The following is a 22,401-nucleotide window of genomic DNA, read 5'->3' on the forward strand; positions in this document are numbered from 1 at the left end:
TAAAACAATGGCTGTAGAAACCCTTGTGTTGGACAGACTGACACCTACAGAAAGAGGAACCATATGGCTGGTTTGGTCCTAACACAGTCTTTGAAAAGGACCCTTTATCTCTTCTACCTAAAAATAGCTTAGTAGTGATATACAGACATTTAGCAGAGGAACCACTTAGTTACCCCTAAAACACTCCAGAAGCCCCTGAGTCAGCTGGAAGGAAATTTAGAACTCTACTGACCAGTTCAAAAACCACTGTGGTAGTAAATTCAAATCTTTCAAAAGTCAACAGATATTAATATAACTTGTGGGTGAGGGGCAGAACCTCAAAAAAAGTCTCAAATACACACGTCTGATCTTAATGTCGGCCAGCCTCGGGGCTCCATCCTCCTCTTATTCTGTGTTCCTCCTACTCCCTGAATGAGCTTTACAAACCATCTCGAAACTGAGGACTCTAACTTGACATCCAGCAGCTGGGATCAAACACTAATTTAGAGTCAGCCTTGACTCCTCAACATGGTGGGAAGGTCTGTTGGCTCTCGCTTCCAAACGTGTTAGAAACGACTTCTCCTCACCACCTCTAGCGCTCACTCCCTGCCGCAGGCTCGTCCCCACCCACCTGGAGAGCTGCCGCAACCTCCTGACTGGTCCCTTCGCCCCTTCGTGGTATTCTCAAAACAGCGGCCAGAGTGGTCCTCACATGGGGTGATACTGTTCCACTCGACTCTAGATCATCCAGTGATTCTCCCCTTCCCTGGAGAAAAAGCCAAAGTTCCTTCAACTGCCTGAGAGGCAGGGGTGCCCAGATCCCCTGCAGAGAAACTAAGTAGCTGGATGCTGCAAGACGGCCCTCCGCCGCAGAGTCACCTGCTGCAAGGTCACAGAGCCTTCCCGGGGCAGCCCACATCCAGGGACGAGTGACACAGGTCGTCAAGGCCCAGAAGGCTTACCCCGACACAGGACCACTCGGAAAGGCCAGTCTCGGTCCAGGGCCCCATGTGGTTGGGCCTGCCCTGCAGCTCGACCTCTGCCTCTGTCCGCCTCCCTCACACAGGTCTCGACCCTAGAGGCACTCCGTGGTAAATGCCTGGCAAACCGAACTCCACCTTAGAGTCTGCTTCTGAAGAAGCCAGATTGCCACGAAGATCGGACATGACCTGGCCCCCTTTGACCTCCCTGACTAACCAGTGTCCCCTGCTTGCCCTGCTCCAAAGCACACTGGCCTTTGCTGTTTCTGCGAGATGACTGGCATGCCCTGGGGCACGCCTGCCCCTTTTGCTTGGAACACACTTCCCTAGATATACGCACTGCTTCTTCCCTCATCTCCTTCCTGCTTTGCTTAAATGTCACCTCCCAAATGCACTTGCCCTGACCACCCAGTTAAGGCCAGAAACAAGAGGGAAAAATATAAGGAAGGGCAATTCTCACTTCTCCTCATGTATTTGCTTACCTTTCTGGGTACCGATCCCATTTTGAAGAGATAACTTCACTCATTTACCAAAGAGCTTGAGAATTGCTGTTTTTAAAAGCATATAAGCAGTGCAATGGTAAGAACACATGCCCCAGGCTCAGACAAGCCCTCTGCACCGTGTGCCTGGGGCAAGTGACCACCCTCTCAGCCCCAGCAAGGCTGGTTGTGAAGTAGGGATAATGACATTCCCTCAACTTCTTAGAAAGGTCATAAGGATCACATGACTTCATGTAGTAATGGGCTGTGAAAACCGGAAGAGACCACGTAAACTGGGAGACAGCCCTATGGGCCACACAACCAAAAACCCATTGGCAGTATATTTGCAGCCTCCTTACACATCAGGACCCTAGGAAGTCATTTTGTCAGTTGTGCTGGACCCTGAGTGGCTGAGAACTTCCAGCAAAGCACAGGGCTGGGCCTAGGAGAATACGCACCACCCCAGGGGCCCTGTGACAGCCTGAGGACTATTGCAAGAGTAGACACCCACCAATGGAGTCTGAACCACTGGGACACAATCTTCGATTTTTACCCTCCTTGCACTGACTTTAATTACTTCAGTCTTTGTTCTAATCTCTAAGGTCCGTGTGAAGAAAATCACATAGGATTTCAAATATCTAGGTCTATATATGTGCATCACAAAAGCTTGAAACTTTAAAACCAGTCCTATGTCTGGTTATTTGAGATTAGAGGCCTAAATCTTTTCATGTGTATTTTCAACCCAGAGTTTTTATATTTATCTCTGTTTCTGTGATTCAACATAACTGTACTTGGCTTAAAAATAAAACAATAACTCCTCCAAAATCTCAACTGTGTTTATGTTTGCTTCCATTCATTTTTCATTTACTAGAGTGAAATGTCCTTGCCCATAACCTCAAATCCACAAGCGTGATTGATTTCAGAGGTTGCACTCGAGGCCCACCCCACAAAGCAGAGACAACAGACCACCTATAAACTGGCACTAATGAAAACCACAAAATATAATCTCACATTTACCATCACATTATTCATCTGCCTTTTCAGATTTACCTGCAGATCCCATTATAAGCTATTTCTTTATTCCTAAAGAGAGAATCAGAGAAGCTTATGTTTAAAACAATAGGAATGTTCATTTTAGAGATATCATTAAAAATTATCCTATAGTTACACATTAAAAATAATAGTACCATTTATTAAAATGATAATAATAATAAATGGTGCTATAGAGGGATAAGGAAAGCAGATCTTGTCCTAACCAATGACCACACAGTATGACAGGCCACCCTCCAGACCCAGGTGCTATATCTGGGAAACTCCCTGTCTGGGGTGAGGCAAGTTCATTGGGGGGGGTCCCCCTTGGGAAAGTCATGCTACGTCAGATCATCCAGGATCTTCTTTAAAGGAACACTCTACTAGAAACCATCTTTGCTTTTGAAGCCCTCCTTTGAGGGTATCACGCACTCCTCCGACTTTTCTTCATAGCTTTATACAACTTAATATTCAGGCTAGGGAAACTGGAAATCTCCTCCAGGTCAAACAACTCCTTAAATCTATCTATAAATTTATTTTCTTTCTCCAACCTGAATTTCATGACCCAGAGGATGACGGTAGTTTCTTTGCACAGATGGTCAAAAGTAATGAGGAGTTCTTCCAGGAAAGGGTGGGCATAGACGACGTCAGCTGCCAGGATGTAGTCAAAATTGTTGGAAGACCTGGGGAAGTTCTCATCTAAAGCTACGCCCCAGGAGAGCTCTTTAACCTGAGGCAAATGCTTGCATTTCATTTTGGTGTTTCGGGAAATATTATATTGCAGGTTTCCAAGTAATTCAGGTAAGTCTGTGGCAGTCACGTGTGCACCTATGTATGAAACAAAGAACAGTAGGAAAAGTAACCCTCGAGGGATAAGGTAAAGCAATCAGTTTTCAAGCCAAGGTGCATTTGCAATTCTGCACAATCACTAACCCCAGGGAAAGACTGGTCGGTACACACAGGAGGGAAATCCCTTCAAAACAGATGCTAAGGCAGCTTTACACCTCCCCTTAAAAAAAAATTTAGATTCCCACTGCACTTTTTAACTCCCTTGCATTTTTCTGTTCTCCTGGGTTTTTTGTTTGTTTTACCATTGTTGCTGTGACTATTTGCTATTTATCTACTACATGCTAGGAGAAAAATAAGCTAGAGAAAGAGAAAAATCAAAATATTTGGAACCTTCAATGGAACAATCAGAAGTCACTGTTGAAAGGCACATCTGTTCTTTGCTAAAAGAATTCTGAGCCCAAGTCATGTGAGGTCAAATGAGTATATTACAACATTGGGCATCCTGTTGTTGAACAAGAGGAGCTCAGGTATGGAAAGAGGGCTTTTCAATAGAATTACGTTGGAAGCATCATGACATCCATGTTTATGCCCAAGTTTTCAGCTTGACCCCTTTACAAGTATGAATCTTCCCATCAAAAAATGTTTAAAACCTAGCCACAACATGTGCATAGTGTTCCTACAGCCAAAGACCATAGATGCAGGACAGAATACTCAGATGAAGAAGATATGAACAATCTCCAAGTTAAAAGTGAAGAGTAGAAGGAAGAAATTGGGAGAGGCAAAATTGTAGAAACCGATAATCAATAAAATTTGGCCCTTAAACTATGAGCTGTGGCAGAGCCTGAAAATAATGCGTAAATAAATCTAGGATTGGCCAATTCCACATCATCGGACAAGAACAGACTGGGGTAAGAAATAGGAAAGCAGAACTGGGAGAAAAGTCTAGTGCAGCCCAGATCAGTTAAGAACCCATTCCTTAGTCACATTGACAAGCTTCTCTGGCCATTGTGATTGTATTTTGTGGGAAATATTAAAGTGGGAAGACAATATGCGTATCATTGGCAGAATCACAGAAATATGTTGGCACATTCTAGTGTGGGTGGGTCTGTCATTTTCAACAAATCCTTTTAAAATCCCAAGAAAAGGGAGATTCCCCCGTCCACAGTGACTATAAACCATCTGACTATTAAGATTTTTGTGTCTAGAGAGGTAAACACCACCAGTCTTAGAACACTAACTAAACAAAGCCTCTATCTTTTATTATTTGTGTCAAGTTATACAAGCAGCCTAAAAGAATCAATTCTTTTTAGTGAAACAAATGACTTCCCAAAGCACAAATGTGCTCCTGATCAGGAAGCCTTCAGGTATAAATCCAGTGGTGCCACTGACCACCCATATTAAACGGAATGGTGACTTTAGAAAGCAGTATCAGGAAGGAGCAATTTTTTAAAAAAAATATTTGGGGAGGACTTCATTTCCCCAGTGTTTAGAAAGTTGTAAATTGCTAAATCTTGAATTCCTCTCAAGATTTTAGAGTGGCAGGTGTGCACTTCTAAAGATCAAGGAAATCAAGACAGATTTGGGTAGCGCACACCAGAGAAGGCAGCTAAATTAAGGCAATGAAACAGGTAACAACAACAGAGAGAGACTGAAGTGAAGCAGGCTCAGGCATTCATAGAGACTGTCACACGTGTCATGAGAAAAGGAAATGCTGGTGAGAAAAGAAGGGGGTCCCCAAAGAAGAATGGAGATGAACTGAGAAAAGAAATTTAAGGGGAGCCTGGGTGGCTCTATCAGTTAAGTGTCTGCCTTCGGCTCAGCTCGCGATCCCAGAGTCCTGGGATCAAGCCCCACATCAGGCTCCCTGCTCAGCGGGGAGCCTGCTTCTCCCTCTCCCTCTGCCACTCCCCCTGCTTGTGCTCTCTCTCTCTCTGTCAAATAAATAAATAAAATCTTTAAAAAAAATAAAATAAATTTTAAAAAAAGAAGAGAAATTCAAGGGAAAATGTGTAAAATTAGAAGCAGACATGATTGATAATCCTCCTTCTTTCTAACAGGTGCTTTTTCATGAAAGCATAGGACTTCAAAATCTACAAGGAATGTACAGCTACCTGGGAATGTTGAAATATGGCTAACATCTAAATAAAGACCACCAGAGCCAGCAGCAGAAGATTCTGTCTGGGCCTTGTGGCCCACACGCCTCCTCCAGCAGCCAGGAGGCCTGAGCGCACCTCCCAATTAGAATACACTTGTGACATGGGTGCTCCATGAGCAGAATTAATACAACTTCACAGAAAATTCTCAAACAAACCAGTAAGGTGACTTTAAAATTGGTAGTGTTTCTTGATGAAGCCCATTCAAACAATTAAGGAGTTAAAAATAGGCCTAGGTCAGAGTAAACTGGATAGTAAAAGCAGCTAATAACATCTGATCATTAAATTCTCTGACCCCGTTCAATCAAAAATACCTACTTACCAAGTAAACTTGCCACGATGGAGACTAGCCCTGTTCCAGCTCCGATTTCAATCACATTTTTGTCAGCCATATTATAGTGCTTCACATTTGTTTCCAGAAAATAGCATAGAACGAGGGCCTATGAAAGTTTTTAAAAAAGAAAAAAGTAGTGCTTGGCAAGTAATAACAGAAAGTAAAATAAAAGTCTATTATATAAATATACTATATACACTAATGTTATGATGCATGGACACATGTGAATGTATGTGTGAATATGTTCACACCACTACAGAAAATTATCAACAGAAGTACATCCTCCACTAGGTTCAACATTTAGACTAGTAAAAGTCCTTGAGGGTTGTTGGGGAGATAAGAGAAATGAAACTATGGAACTCAGTTGCTTAGATATGATTATCTTTAAAGAAAGCAACTTATATTAATAATAATAATAGTCACTTAAAAGAAGTGTGTGGGATTGGGGTAGACAGTGGAGGGAAGGGGGAGTCTGCACCCTTTATGGACAACTGGTAAAGGATTGGTGACCTTGTAGAACATTCTGCATGTTAAGACTGATAGATTTCATTATGATTATTTAACTCAAATGGAGCCAACTGAACGGGAAATAAAAATGTTTGCTATTCTAAACTCCCACAGTCACAAAACACTGAAGGTTTAAACAGCATTCTCTATTAATCCTACAAGTCAAAAATAGAATTAATTGGTGGAAGCATTTTCCCAATCTCGTGATTTCTAAGTTTTAGCATTGTTTGAGGTCACAAAATAGAACTGTGGAACCTATTTTTTCCTTCCAAATAGTACACAATAAGGAACAAAACTGGTTGGAAAACCATTGAAATGTGCAAATTTTGTGTGAAATTATACCGATGGCCAAACAACAGCACCATAACAATCCGTGGCTTCAGTAATCCGAATCTCATGACCGACAAAATGAAACCCCTCCCAGGAAGTGGTTGTTATTAGACTTGGAACAAAACATCTTGCCATGATCTCTGCAACCACCTTCTTGTTGTCATCATCTCTCTTCTCTGAAAGGAAAAGAAAAAGTCAATGGTTGTGGTTGTGTTGGTAAGAACCGGGAAAAAGAACCTGATGGAAATGTAGCATTTCTACTCATTCTAAGTTACTTTTGAATATTCACTGACTTTAAGTGCAGTGTAAGAGTAAGGTAAACTATTTTAAAATAACTCATACTATAAGCTAACATTTCATACATCCACAGCCACGTGAAACAAATAATAATTCGTTTCTGCAAAGCCACGTGAAACAAATAATAATTGATATACTTTTTAAAAAGCAATATATTTCAAGGGCTACCAATCTATTCATCTAGAACAAGAGAGAAAGATTGGTGATGGAACATAAGATCTTGACTATTCACAATGGCTACATAGTGTAATTCCAGCTATGTCAATAATGTATAGTAGTATATCCTTTATGACCTGCCTTTACTTAGGCAAAAGATATTTAATACCATCCAAAAATACACCTTTGTATTATTTTATTATTACTTATTTTTATACCATTACTTTGGGCAACTCATGGCATCTTAACATCCGCGACATTGGATAAAGTTCATAAGCAACAATACCAATTACTGAGCACATAGTTAACAAGCCAGACCATGTTAAATATATCATATATGATATTTCTTGTAATTTCATTTTATTTCATGTAATTTTTGCAATAATTTTGTGAGGTAGGCATTATTATTTGCGCTTTTACAGGCAACAAAACTAAGATTCAGAGAGCCTTATTAACTTGACCAAGTTCATGCAACTTGTAAATGAAGGAGCCAAAATGTGAGTTCTTTTTTTTTTATTATTCCAAAGCCCCCTCTCTACTCCTAAAAAGCTAGAATGTAATTTAAAAAAACTAGTTGTCTCTAAGAATTTACAAACTAGTTATGGAGCAAGACACACATCTTTCTCTACGTCTCTATTTCCTCCTTTGTAAAATGTGAAAGATAGAAGAACCTCCACCAAAGAGTGCTAGGTGATTTAAACAAGATGCTGTATGTAAAGTGCTTAGCACCTTGGCTATTACATGGAGCTCAATAAATCATTATCATTATTATAACTTATTATATCTTGGTCATGAAACTAAATAATATTAACATGATCACCATATAAACAAAAATATTGGATTGTGAGGTATCAGAATTGAATTAATTGAAAATTCTATACTTACTCATAGAAGCAGAGAGTAGAATGGTGGTTGCCAGGAGCAGGAGTAGGGGAAATGGGGAGATATTGGTCAAAGGGTGCAAAGTTTCATTTACGCAAGATTAGTAAGTTCTGGAGATCCAATGCATAGCATGGTGACTATAGTTAATAATAATGTATACTTGAAATTGGCTAAGAGAGTAGCTCTTAAGTGTTCTCATCACAAAAACAAGAAAACAGTAACTATGTGAAGTGATGGATATGTCAATTAGCTTGATTGCTGTGTTCATTTCTATATATCTATACATCTATACATCTATATATATATCAAAACATAATTCACACACCTTAAATATCTACAATTCTTACTAGTCGACTATACCTCTAGAATAAAAGAAAATTCTAGAGTTAAATAAGTAAGGGGGAATGCACTGTGGTGAGGGTCACTAATGAATGGCTTCAGGAAGGAAATGTGTCTTAAGTTTAACCTTTGATCTATGATTTGCATTAATAGAGAAGCTTTGTATTTCTTATACCAATTCTTAAAACCCATTGACTTTTCAAGTCTCCTTTCTGTTCTCTGAGTCTGGCTAGAGTCCTGCTAGCCACTTCCCCAACCCAGCACTAAATCCAGGCCTAGTTCTCTTCAGCATAGTTCTTAATGCTTAAAAGAGGAAGTAGGGAAGGAAGGAGGGGAGGGGAGGGGAGGGGAGGGTGGAAGGAAGGAACATACAGACGGGTATACATACAACGGTGGAGTCTTGCCTGATGGGAGTGCATCATGACCTGATGGGGATGATTAACTCACACCTCAGTCCTGAGATCCAAAAATAAGCAAGTAAATAAACAAATAACAAATACAAGTATTTCCAAGAAATTTGGGAGCAATACAAAAATTTCTCATTCTGGTCCTCATAGAAGACAATCTCCTCCTAGAAAACTTATTTCCCAAATTTCAAAAATTAAAAACCTTCACAATTTCCAACACTGCAATTATTCAAAGTTTTAAAACAGATGCATCACTCAAAAATAAAATGTCATAGAATCCTAGAATGTCAGGGCACCTGGGTGGCTCAGTCACTAAGCGTCTGCCTTCGGCTCAGGTCATGATCCCAGGATCCTGGGATCGAGCCCCACATCAGGCTCCCTGCTCAGCGGGAAGCCTGCTTCTCCTCTCCCACTCCCCCTGCTTGTGTTCTCTCTGTCAAATAAATAAATAAAATCTTTAAAAAAAAAAATCCTAGAATGTCAAGATGGAAAACACTTCAGATACCTTCTATTGCCCCTCATGCTCATGTTGGGTGTAAACTACATATCAGCTTGTTCAGCCTCTTTGAATATTCCCAATAAGGGTAAATATGTTACTTCACAAGATACATTTAGAAAATATGATTATTGAAAATTCTTCTCAATATTAAGCCAAAATCTGACACCACCGATTTTTTGTCTATTACTCCTAAAAGTAAGCTCCAAGGTGAGCAAACTTTTATTTTTAAAACATGTTCCAAAATTTTAGGACAGAGGAAAACAAGCCAAAAAAAAAAAATTATATATATATATATATATATATATATATATATATCTCCAGTGCCAGTCTTAAAAATTCTGGACTCAAGAGTATGTGAAAGCCTCAAGAGAATTTTAAACTTCTCCACTGCATTGAGGCAAGAATAAGTAGAAGTGACAATGTTGAGTCCCTAAGTCCTAAGAGATGTTATTTCCAACTCTGTCCTATGAGATCTGATAACATCATTCCCCAGTATTCAGGGAGCAGAATGTCTAGATGGAGGTAGATCAAGTTTGACATTGTTGAAAACTTCCCTCAGAGGCCACAATCCCGGGAGGACTTCCTGTCAATACGATTTCCTGTCCTATATTCTGTGATCCCTCAGTAGAGTCCTTCTAAGGATCCACACAGAACCAGGTACTCCTCAAAAACACTCTAACTTAACTTCATGCCATAGGAAGGGCCCAGTCTGCACCCACTCCACCACCAGCACAAACGCTGACCCTTGGCAGAGATACAGGAAAAGAGATGAAAAACTGATATTCTTCAGCAAGAGCCACCTCTTCAAATCCATTTCACTGTACTTCTTCAACTATGGCATGCGTTCACATGCAAGAAGAGCTCTAAGAACCAAAAATATAGGGGCACCTGTGTGGCTCAGTCAGTTAAGCGTCTGCCTTCGGCTCAGGTCATGATCCCAGGGTCCTGGGATCGAGTCCCGCATCGGGCTCCCTGTTCAGCGGGAAGCCTGTTTCTCCCTCTCCCACTCCCCCTGCTTGTGTTCCCTCTCTCGCTGTGTCTCTCTCTATCAAATAAATAAATAAAATCTTTAAGAAAAAATATTCATAATATGTTTTACTGGAACTTGAACTTTCATTTCATTATATTCACAGGCCTTGCTGAGATGGGGTGGGGGTGGGGGCAGCATTTGCTGCAGAAGTTCCTTAGGGAAAAGCAGGAAACAGTAATTGCTTCCTTGACCTTTCGCTGAATGTGCCCTCTTGGGCCTCCTTGCATACCCTTTGTAAGTGGAGCACTTTTTGACAAGTCACCCAAGGTACCAGGGATTAATAGACGTTAGAGTACACTAAATCCCAGGAGCATCTCCTAAAGTTCCAATCTTTGATATAAAAACTTTGCCAGTGAATATTTACTGCTACAATCTGACATCTTTGACTTTGCAGTTTCTTTTAAAGGTTAGTGGACCAGATTAATGCTACAGTGCTAACAACAGTATAATAACAAATGATGCCTGGTTTTTTACTGTCTTTCTAAATAAACAAAACCAGCCATTTTTTTAGAATGGCCACATCTTTACCTTTATAAGCAAGTGAGATTTAAAAACATATATGTGAATATATTATTACAATCAAAAATTACTTATACCTCCCAAAGTAAAAGATCTTCAAAGAGATTTAATGAAACAACAATAGCCACTATTAATTGCATATACACTTAAAAGAGCACAGCTCTATCCATCTATATGTGGTCATTCAAAATTAATTACACACCCAGGATGACTATGTACCTTACAGAAAATATTGTCAGGTTGAATAAAAATTAATTGATAATGTTTTATATTAATATTCTCTTTTGCATTTAAATACTATATAAACACTAGAGGCATTCCTTAAGAAGTCAGTCTCATAAAATGTTAGTATAATTTATAACAGGAAACCAAAATGTACCAAACTTGGCTGCTTAAAATACTTTGTCTAGATGTAATATGTAGGATTTTAAAAGCAAATATACACGTGTGGTTATTTCTATCTTAAAATTTTGACTGCTGTTTTTCAGCATTAACTTTGATTTAAAGATTTTGAGGTAACAATTTTAACAGCAGTCATTTATTTAAACCAAAAGACATGTTGAATATTAAATTTTAGCAATATCACCACCTTGATGACAAGAGCCTCCAAACTGAAATCTAGTGGAAAGAGCAGCACTATATATCCTTATGTGAGCCTTGTAATAAAAAGGAGAAATCTATCCCCCAAATAATATTCAAAGAATATGTTCCTTAAAATACATGCTTAGTTATTTATTGAATATGGGATTTAATCTTGAGAAGATTAATGAGTGATTAGAGTAGATATTCTTTGACCTTTAGTTAAGATTTGAAGAGAAATTTCCTCCAAAAATTAATAACATTATCATACAATAGAATTCTAATTTACATTTCTGAAGAATATTCTTTCCACACATATTCTCTCCTTGTTACCTAGCACTTAGGCCCTGAGACAAGTAATTAAAACTGAGTAATGTTACACAAAATGTTGAATCTTGACTTTCCTATATGAAAAGCAGAAAGCTGTATCTTTTGATAAAAGCTATCTACTACAATCTTAAGAGTATATTTTATTAATGAGTTTAATATTAAAACATAAATATCAAAACAAACTAAAGAAAACATAATCAAGACAATATTACAATTATGTTGCTATTTTGGGTTTATCTTATTTTAATGCTCTTCGATACAAAAAAGACTTAACACCATTTTCCTGCTATTAAATCTTTGCTGATAGTGAATAAAATCTACCAGGTGCTCTTGTTCTCCTGAGAATTAACAATTTCAAGTATGAAGTGAAAATTAGCAGGATTCTGCTACATTATGATGATGCTTTTCTTAGGAGGAAAATCTAACAGTGAATTCACTTCAGAGGCTAGATTACAGCTAGCCTGCAAAAACAGAAGCACCATCTATATTTTTCTCTTTTATACTTTTAAGGTCAATAACAACAATACTAAATGGAAGGGTCATATCACAGAAATACACCAAAAAAATGTCTTTAATAGCTATGACAGGTGAATTTAAGCTTCCATTTGAGGGCTGTCATGAAAACCTGTCAGCAAAATTTAAAGTAAAATCCCCTCTACTACATGAAAGGGTCTTGTCATTCAACAGAATCTTCTATTAAGATGAATGTCATGTGCCTCTTAGAAATAGCCAGAGATTAAAAAAAAAAAAATGTTAAAGATATTTTCCGATTAGTAAATGGTCACAGGCTAACTGAAAGATAGAATTCTGAATGCCTCAGCAATGTCAAGTTCTTGGGCCTGATGTTAAAATTAATTCTTGAAAAGAGTTCACGAATACTTTTTGTCTGGAGGTCTGCTTAGTTTCAAGAATATACTGAGGCTATCTCTTTGATCAAGTGGATCAAATGATGCTACATTTACAGAAGAAGGACAATTCATCTTTTACTGGACTGCTCAGGATGCAAGTGGGAAACAAAAACAAAACAAAACAAAATTAGTTGTACTCGATGTCTGCTGCTGGATTGTTGTGGGGACACACACCTAAGCAATTGTGAACGAAGTATGATAAGCACAATAAAAGAAGTATTTCTAAAGTGCTTTGGGAAACACCACTGGTTGGTGAATCAGGAGAAGCATTCTCAAGGAGGAGACATTTGAGCATGCGGAGGGAAGAGGAAGGCGGCCAGGCCGAGAAGGGAGATGAACCGCCTACCACTGCGGGGAGACAGGCCAGGGGAGTGGTCAAAAGACCCATGGAGCTGGTTTCCAAGGTACCTGTTGGGGTGTTGTAGAAAATAAGCCTACAGAAGCAGGTCGGGGTTGCACTTGCGGGAACAAATAGAACAAATGTTGACCTTTGTTCTCTAAGGTGAGGAGTTAGGGCAGGAACTGATGTGAGCAAATTTGTCACTGAGGCACTCACCTCTGGCAGCAGCGGCTGAGGCTACGTTAGGAGCTCTTGGAAGACTACTGCAATAATCCAGGCAAAGCTGAACTAAAGCAGCAGCACTGGGTCTAGGAGCCAAGCATGAATTCCTGAGCCTTGGAAGTGGTGGTAGACCCCTCCTCCAGGGCAACAACTGACAGGCAAACTTGACACTCACACTTGTGTTCTGAAGACATTTGAGGCAGATTGATATATTTAAGAGTGATTTTTATTCAATATGTGGAAAATACATTAGTCTTAGCAGATAGTTGTTCAGGTTACTTTTTAAACACATACCATGAGTTGATGAATGATTCTCACATTAGTAATTATACGTGCTGTAGTCCTTCAACCACTACGTTAAAACTACTGCCTCAGACTATAGTTTGATACGTCCCTTAAACAGCAATAGAATTACTCAGATAAACTTTCTTCTTCATAATCCAACTCTGTAAAGATTTATAAAGATGCTTGTGAACGATTTTCACCTGATATCCCTAAATAATACATTATACTCGGTTCTGAGAGGAGCCAACGGACTGGGGACCAGAAACACAAGATCATTACCAATGAGCAAACTGCAAGTCCAACAGGCCTCAGTCATAGCTAATTCATTCATTCACTCGTTTTATTCAGTACCTGGGCGCTATGAATATAAAGATAGAGCAACATCTAAATGTTATAATAGACTCAAAAATAGAGAAAGCTCCACATCTTGGAGAGCTCAGAAAAGAATGACCTGAGCCCTGATGATGATGAGTCTACGAGTCAAATGAGAAACAAGACACATTGTGCAGAGAAAATAGCACATGCAAAAGCCCACTGGCAAAAAGACTCTTGGCCAGTTTTCCAGTTTGGGAAACTCTGAGAACTAAAATGTAGGATGAGTGGGGTTGTAGCATGAGATAAAATACTTAAGTCATGCTAAGAAGTCTTGATTTTGTCCTATTGGAAATAATGAGACATGGAAGAATTTTAGGCAGAAGGTGAATGTGACAGGATTTGAATTTTTGAAGAGATCATGCAGCTATAGAGAAAACTAAAGAGGAAGATGTAGAGAGGATAAAGAAAGGGCCCTGGCCCAGAGTGGGGCAGCCAGGTAGGTAGAAGGTACTTACAACAGTCCCAAGAAGAAATAATAAAGACCTGAATCAAGACAATTGGTGGTGTCAGAGGGTATGAGGAGTCAGGAAATATAAGTTGGTAAAATTGGTGGGATGGAATGATGAATGGTATGAGGAGGAGGGACCAGGATGATTCTAGATTTCTGGGCAGCCAGGAAAATGAAGTTGCCATAAACTGAGATAGAAAATATAGGTTGGGCAGGGGTGTAAATCTGCAAAGGGAAATTATTTTCTTAACGTGCATTACTCTGTGGTATGACACGCTGGCCACAGAGGTGTGCCGTTCAGGTTAAGGGAGGGTGCCGCTGGGAGCACAGCTGCCCGATGGCTCCAGCTCGGTCCCTTTGGCTCCTCAGAGGCCATGCCTACCCCGGGACTGCCCGCTAACGCCACTTCCCTCCCGTTCCACTGACAACACGCATCTAGTGGGAGACTTGCTCCCTCTCCTCTCGCACGTGTCAGAACTGCATCGTGATCTGATGGCTCTCCCCACCGACTTCTGTCCCTTCTTTCTTTATCGTCCACAAACATTTCCCCCAGTAAATCTCCTGCACATTTAATCCCATTTTGGCATCTGCTTCTGGAGGGCTCTGAACGGACACAAGGTAGTACGGAGGACATCAAGTAAGCAGTTAAAGGGGCAGATTTGGGAGTCATGCACAGTAATCACTGAGCCTTGGGTTAGGACGAACCTGCTCCAAGTCCACAGAGCCTGAGGAGCTATGTTATAACACACTGCCATGTGGGATAACAGCTGGAGGGTAGCTGTCAGCAAGAGGTAGGCAACACAAGGTATTTGGAATAGTTAATGTGGATAAGGTTTTAGACAGCTTAGACTCTTAATGTAGCATTAGAAACCATAGACAGAGGACTATTTGGTATGTGCCATAGTCCTAACTGTAATCTGTGTATAACTTAGTGACATCCTATAATTCTTGGACCTTCAGGCGAGCGCTGAAATAGAAGAACTGGGCTATAGGTTTGCTCCATCTTTTTCAAGCACAAGATACTAAGTATAAGAGTTAGGACAGGTAAAGTCAATATCCTTCAGCACTAAAGAACTGAGTGTTCCTCTGGTTAGTGGACGTCTTTCCAACAAAAAGCCATCTGATTCTGCCCCAACAGCACACACTTAATCTGCCTGTGAACATATTTTTAAAGCTTTAGGCTATCTAGATGATTATGGGTGTGTTTTCTCGTGTTATATTTTAATACTAGTTCTGTCTCAACCTTACCTTGAACTTCTCCCATTTCCTTTGTAATTTGACCAATTATCGTATGCACAGTTGAAACCAAGCATTGTTACTAATGATAATGATGATGAAATTTTATTCATAAACTGCACAGAAATTGCATTTTCATTCAAATCATCTAAATGGTTGGATTCTCTAAGTGATTACAACTTCAAATGTTTAGGTTTGCAAAAATCACTACAGTAAAACCATTGTGTTGAAGCCACGTAGGCTGCCAACACTGGGTATACTCCCAGCTCTCTTGGCCTAAAGATATGCTCACGTAGGTAGAGGCCACCTGGTATGCCTAAAAAAGGGGGGGGGGGGGAAGGACTACAACTCTTAGAAAACATCCATGTGTAGATAAAGGAGAGAGAAGAAGAAAGAAGCCAAGATAATTAAATTTGTACGACAAATGTTCTACAAAAACATAGTACTAGCTCTTCAGGTCTACATCAAGAGTGTCTGTCTGCACTTTTTATTTCAAGTCAATGGGGATAGCTACATTACATAATCCATGCAAAGGCACTCTTGATATTTAAAATGATGTAAAAATGGGAAGTCAGTTTCAAATAACTACAATTACAGCAGAATTCAAACTTAAATTCTCCTTATACTGAAAGGTCAAATCACATTATATATTTGTCTCTACTAATACATCAGAGGAACCATAAACACAGACTAAAAATGTTTTTATAGTCTAAAATCATCCTTCATGCAGGCATTCATAAAAACTTGTAGCCTTACACAAAACTATTTTTATCTCTCTTCCTATCTAAAAAGAAATATGTTAGAAATACAATCACGTATGTAGTGTATAGCACTTGGGGAAAAAAATTTATTCTTTTTCATATCAAAAAAAAAATTCTAACTACTTAGCAAGTCTATATATTTGTCAAAATTATCTCTAACATATCATCAGGACCATAGGTATTGGAGTAGACATTACGCATTATTATAGATATTTTCAGGTTAGCAAACGCAAGCCAAGATGCAATATGCAATTGATAAGTCTTCACTCTCTTTAAGACGTTAGGGAACACTGAGAAGGTAAGCACTTATATTCTATTAGTTGTTTGTCTTCTTAGAATTGGTCAAATTATATAAAGAAACATAAAATAATTTACCTTTTTCAACTCCTGGATCCATTAAGCGATGAACTAATGGATGGCTATATATTGATGTTTTCTTGATCATTTCTTGAAAACTAGGCAAATAATACATTAAAATATCAACTGGTAATAATTAATTCAAAAGTGTGTGTTAAGTGCTTTTATATACCTAATAAAGCTGAAGTAACATCAAACATACCATAGAAAATTCTATTAAAATTTCATATATTAATAAATTGTGATTTAAGATAGACCCCCCCAAAACACAATCTATGCAGTACAAATCAAAATTTGGACAAAGGCTTAAGAGTCAGAAATTTTAAAAGCTACTGGAAGAAAAAAAGAGATTACTTCACTAGAGACTACCTCAGCTATCACCAAGAAAGGCATCTTCTTTATATTGACTGGTCGGATAGCAATCTTCACATTTAAGAGGTGATTAAAACATTGGGAGAAAATGCATTTCGTTCAGTGTAGTGAAAACCACAGCATTAATCTAAAATAGCAATAGAGGCAAAGTTCACTTGTTTCTATCAGTACATCATTAGTAAAAACCCAATGTCTAATAGACCAACCACCAAATGGTCTTTTGAGTAGCTTTCACTTTAAAGAACCCATACCATGTCAGCAAATACATGTATAATTGAAGAAATTAAAGTTTTTTGTGCCTCTCAAATAGAGCATATCATGTGAATAAGTTTAACCAACTGTTATTCCAACTTTAGGAAAAAACGATTTGATGTTTTACATTTCAGTTTTGGTTCATATTATAAATAATCACCGTACTCCCGTGAATTTATATAGCACTCCTTTCTTCCAAGGATCCCAGAACACTTTTCACAGCCACCACATTTTTCTTTGCAGTATGTCTCAATAAGTTAGAAGACAAATCATTTTCCCCTGCAGCTTACAGATGAAGAAAGCGTGAAGTTAAATAACGTCCCTGAGGTCACCAGCTAAACAACAGCAAACATGGTCACGCGTTTTGTTCCCAATTTAGTTCCTCTTCCATTTAAGGAAGAAAAAAAAAGGCAGTCTTTATTACACGTGTCTGCCTGAAGGTCAACGTTTGTTAAATGTTAAGTCCGGACATACCTAAACGGGTTAGCTGAGTTCTAGAAGTTTAAAAAATACCATCCACACAGCTTTTGTTTTGCTGGAGAGACCTCTGAGGGTGCTTGGAAAGGCCAGCTCCGAAGCAAGCCGGCAGGTTATTACTGTACACACTGGCAGCAAGTCCTCGCAGGAGGGATTAGGATCCTGACAGCTGCAGCTTCCAAGGCTCGGGGGTACAGCAATGAGGCTGGAATGCACGTAAATAAGGGGGCTGGAGAATAGGAATATTCCATGTGAGTGTCTCACGAACAGAGCTAGAGCCAGTGAGTGAACATAAACCACTGCTACAAGCGAGTGAAGACTATTTGAGCAGAGTGACCCCTTTTTTAACTTCGATGCCAAGAGTTATTTAGGACTCCACAGCTATGACGTCCAGTGGGACGGAGGCTGCGTACTTTTTCTGTCACATGTCTGGGTGTGAACATCATTTTTAGAATCAGACAGCCGCACGAGAAAGTTAGAGAATGTGTGCAGTAGCGCTCTGGGCACAGGCATCGAACTGTAATTCCTTCCGACTAGGACTGAAGCGGAAGGCTGAGGGTGTCTGTTACCCGAACAGTTGCACGTGCACATGCAGGGCTGCATCTCAGAGCACGTATAAATCTCCCTGGTCACTCAGAATGTCCTTAATAAGAAGTTACTATAGGTAACAAAATCGAGCAATATTGTAAAGTTAAATAAACTTAGAGGAGTGTAGGTACAGCTTCTAAGAAATACTTTATACAAAGTTGACTTGAGGTCATGTTAATATATTGGATGGGACTAGCAGTCTGGGAGCCTAATTTTAAATTTGCTTGGGATTTGAGGTATTTACTTAATGTGTTTCTTGGCTTCCTCATCTATAAAACAGGGATATAAAAGGTACTCAATGTGTATTTGTGAGAGGAATATGGTAGGTAAAAAAAAAAACAAAAAAACATTCTGCAAATTGCAAAATCCTAAACAATGAAAACTATTATTCATAGGCAGTTAATTCTGGGCAGAGGACATCCTCTTTTTTGGTTTTCTTTAAAACAAGAATAATCATTTGGTGAATAAAAATTACCTGTCTTTTTCAAGGAGTTATTTAAAAGATCATGAAACCTCAGTGCCAGATTTCTTAAGAGGCAGAATCCCTAAATTGATCATTTAAACTGACATGATGACAATGATTATTTCAGTTACACTGAACTGTTTGAAAAGTACATAGAGACCTCTGCCTCCACCTGTAAGTAGCTTATAGCACACCCCTGCGTCCGAGAACTAGAAAAGCAGATACACACACACACACACACACACACACACACACACACACACACTAGTGGTCAGGAGAGAGCTGCCAAGGTAGCCAAGAATTCCATGTTTTTGCTGATTATTGATAATAAAGAGGCTGAGAAGCCAAAGGGAAGACAAGGAAGGATGCCAGGAGAGCTTCAGGTGATCGCACAGAACTGGGAAGACAAAGAATAGTGTTTGGAGCTGGCAAGGCAGCCAGGAATTGGGAGCCCAAGATCCCAGGGAGCAAGAGAAATAAACCCCACACTCAGCACTGACTCTTCACTCAAGGCATTTACTCAATAAGATGTTAGGGCAAGAGGCTAATTTTCCAAGCAAAGAGTAGCTGAAAGCAGAGCAAATCTCACAATAAGAAACACCCCCAGTGTCAGTTGGTACCCCCGAAAAACTACTTTTTTAGTAATGCGGAGAAACTGGAAGATGGAGTCTTATAAAGACTGCAAGCCAACCTTGAATCTACTCGGTCCTGCTTATAGTCAGGTGATCTTCCCTCTGCTGCCTGCCAGAGTACCTTCCGGAATCCTCTGCAGAGGAAGATCCACAACATCTACAATTCTTTATACACAATGTCCAGCATTCACTCTGAGTTTACTAATCATACCAAGAAACAGACAATAGAAACAAGCCCACAGGTAACCCAGATACTGGAATTGTTTAACACAGACTTTAAAGTAACTGTGATGAAGATATTCAAAGAATAGATGACAAGAATTACACCAAAGAACTAGAATCTATAAAAATTAGTCAAGAAAATAGAACTGAAAATACAATACATGAAATAAAGAACTCAACAGATGAGTTTAACAGCAAAGGTAGAGAAAGCTGAAGAAAAGATTAGTAAGATGAAAGATAATTTTATAGAAAAAGTATATATATGATGGTCATCATCCTACATCACACCCATGTATACCAACTCACTTTGAATAGTGATAAATTTGCTTTGCTGCTGCTGGTTTTAAACAGGCAACCTATTTTATAGGTAAAATTGCACCCTGAATTTCAAATTAAATTTGGGGGAAAAAGAAAGATTTGGGTTCAGGTCACACTTTCCTACTGGATGGGTGAATTTGGTAAAGTTGGTAAGTATCTCCAAGCTTGTTTCTTCACTTGTAAAAGGATATGCCTTGGTCAGAGGGTTAACAGAAAAAAAGGATAAATACCAAAATGTTCTATAAATACCATATTTGCAGCATAAGCTGTATATCCATTTTTCCTTTTCCTGGGTACATAGTCCAGGTAGAGATTACATTTCTGAGTATTTCTGAAGAATATGCTCAGTTCAATTCAACAGAATAAGATAAGTGATTTTTAACAAATGACATTGTCGGGGCACCTGGGTCGTTAAGCGTCTGCCTTCGGCTCAGGTCATGATCCCAGAGTCCTGGGATCGAGTCCCACATCGGGCTCCCTGCTCAGCGGGAAGCCTGCTTCTCCCTCTCCCACTCCCCCTGCTTGTGTTCCCTCTCTCGCTGTCTCTCTCTCTGTCAAATAAATAAATAAAATCTTAAAAAAAAAAAAAAAAAAAAAATGACATTGTCCTTGCCAGGGCTTTGGTTCTTTCCTCTTCCAGCAGGTTGAAATGCAGATATAGCAGTGACCAAGACCATTCAAGCAAGACAGCAGCCTAGGAGATGGCTGAACCTGGGACCCTGAATGACCTCATGGTGCACAGCCGCCTAACCAGCTCAGACTGGCCAGCCTGTTGAGGAGGAGATAAATAATGAACCAGCTTGTGTAGGCCATTGTATATGAAGATCTCTTGGCTACATCAGCTTAGCCTTCACCCCAACTAGTGTAGTGCAAAACAAATGTAAATTATCTATGAAAGGCAACAAAATTAAATCTTAACAAAAGTACTACTTACATATATGCAGAAAACTCCCAATTTTAAGTAGCTTTGAGAAATGAGAATAATATGAAAATACGCAGAAAACTCCCAATTATAAGTAGCTGAGAAATGAGAATAATGTGAAAAAGTTAACGTCTCCCTACTCCATCCTCTCAAGAAAAGTGTTCGGCTTCAAATACCTCCAGAGAGAAGACGCATTAAAAAAAGATCTGAGTTTATTTACGTGGAAGTCATTGTCGACTCTAGAAGAAAGCTGCTAGAGAAGAGTGGAAGAATCAGAGGAGATTTTTCTAATTAGGAAAGAATAAATAAAAAGCAAGGAAAAGCGCAGCTGTAGACCAACTATCTGAGAAGTAGGGCAGAAAAGTAAATATGAATGAAAGCCTTAAAAAAAGTGTCCAGTAGTCAGTACAAGGCTGTTGAAAGTTATCTGTATTTAGTATTCATTGGGGTAAAGATTTTCAATTATTTGAAGGCGGAGGGAAGAAAATCAGTAAAGACGGAAATACCAAAGATGTCAGAAAAGATACAGACTTGGGTAGACAGTACCTCTGAAGGCCAAAGAACCCAGGCTCCAGGTAATGGACGATGCCCGCCTCAGACTGTTCACAACTGTAAGCAATCAGAGCTCTGGGAGCTGCTGTCGTGAGAGCAGTGGCCGAGCAATAATAAACTCACCTAGGCTAGGCCACTCAGAAGGAACGTCTCTGTTAACGATAACCAACCCCTGGAAGCCGCTCCTAACGGAGGCCCGCCTACACCGGTTCAACCACAGCCCTGAGCCCCCACAGCCATTTACACAGAACAGCTCGTGACAACCAAAGTATTTTAAAAGACAAACATTACAGTACAGAGGTTCCGTATTTGGTTAATGCTCACAGGGGGAAATCACACACCCCATCTAGGTTTCCTAATTATCTTGCTATAACTGCAGCAGACATACTCTTCAAAGTATGTTGTAGCAGTGAGGTTCCCTCTTGCTTTTTTTTTTTTTTTTTAAAGATTTTTTATTTATTTATTTGAGAGAGAGAGAATGAGAGAGAGCAAGCACATGAGAGGGGGGAGGGTCAGAGGGAGAAGCAGACTCCCTGCCGAGCAGGGAGCCCGATGCGGGACTCGATCCAGGGACTCCAGGATCATGACCTGAGCCGAAGGCAGTCGCTTAACCAACTGAGCCACCCAGGCGCCCGAGGTTCCCTCTTGCTTTAAGTGGACCCTGAGGAAAAATGGGAAGCAGTTGGGGGTGGGGGGGGCAGGACTTCACATAGGTGTGGGAAACGGCTGCTGTTACAGAATTAAGAAATACAGATATATTCCTTCTCATCTGGGTCGGAAAGTCAAAGAGAATGCTGATTGACAGTGACTACTGATCAACAGAAATCCTTTCTCCCGGGCCCCTGGGTGGCTCAGTCATTAAGCGTCTGCCTTTGGCTCAGGTCATGATCTCAGGGTCCCGGGATCGAGCCCCCGCATCGGGCTCCCTGGTCCGCGGGAAGCCTGCTTCTCCCTCTCCCCTCCCCCTGCTTGTGTCTCTCTCTGTCAAATAAATAAATAAAATCTTTAAAAAAAAAAAAGAAAAGAAATCCTTTCTCCCTTTTGTAATGCTGT

The 22,401-nt window shown here is 39.8% G+C and overlaps 1 protein-coding gene across 1 annotated transcript; it reads right to left on the reverse strand.

Annotated features, from left to right (window-relative positions):
* Positions 1-2,641: 2,641 nt before the first annotated feature.
* LOC118550883 (protein-lysine methyltransferase METTL21E) lies at positions 2,642-17,846 on the reverse strand. Its single transcript, XM_036116292.2, has 5 exons — positions 17,649-17,846; positions 16,569-16,648; positions 6,593-6,756; positions 5,732-5,849; positions 2,642-3,295 (listed from the first exon to the last, which is right to left on the reverse strand). Exons 2-5 carry the CDS (start codon positions 16,636-16,638, stop codon positions 2,892-2,894), a joined length of 756 nt encoding a protein of 251 aa, XP_035972185.1. The 5' UTR covers positions 16,639-16,648; positions 17,649-17,846; the 3' UTR covers positions 2,642-2,891.
* Between the last annotated feature and the right edge of the window lie 4,555 nt (positions 17,847-22,401).

This window comes from Halichoerus grypus, chromosome 4 (assembly GCF_964656455.1).
Source record: "Halichoerus grypus chromosome 4, mHalGry1.hap1.1, whole genome shotgun sequence".
Taxonomy (NCBI): domain Eukaryota; kingdom Metazoa; phylum Chordata; class Mammalia; order Carnivora; family Phocidae; genus Halichoerus; species Halichoerus grypus.

Coding starts and splice junctions, on each gene's coding strand:
- LOC118550883 (XM_036116292.2), bottom strand. CDS start 16,638: ATGATCAAGAAAACATCAATATATAGCCATCCATTAGTTCATCGCTTA. Junction 6,757..16,568: donor GGATCCAGGAGTTGAAAAAG/GTAAATTATTTT, acceptor TTTTCCTTTCAG/AGAAGAGAGATGATGACAAC. Junction 5,850..6,592: donor GTGCTGTTGTTTGGCCATCG/GTATAATTTCAC, acceptor AAACTTTCATAG/GCCCTCGTTCTATGCTATTT.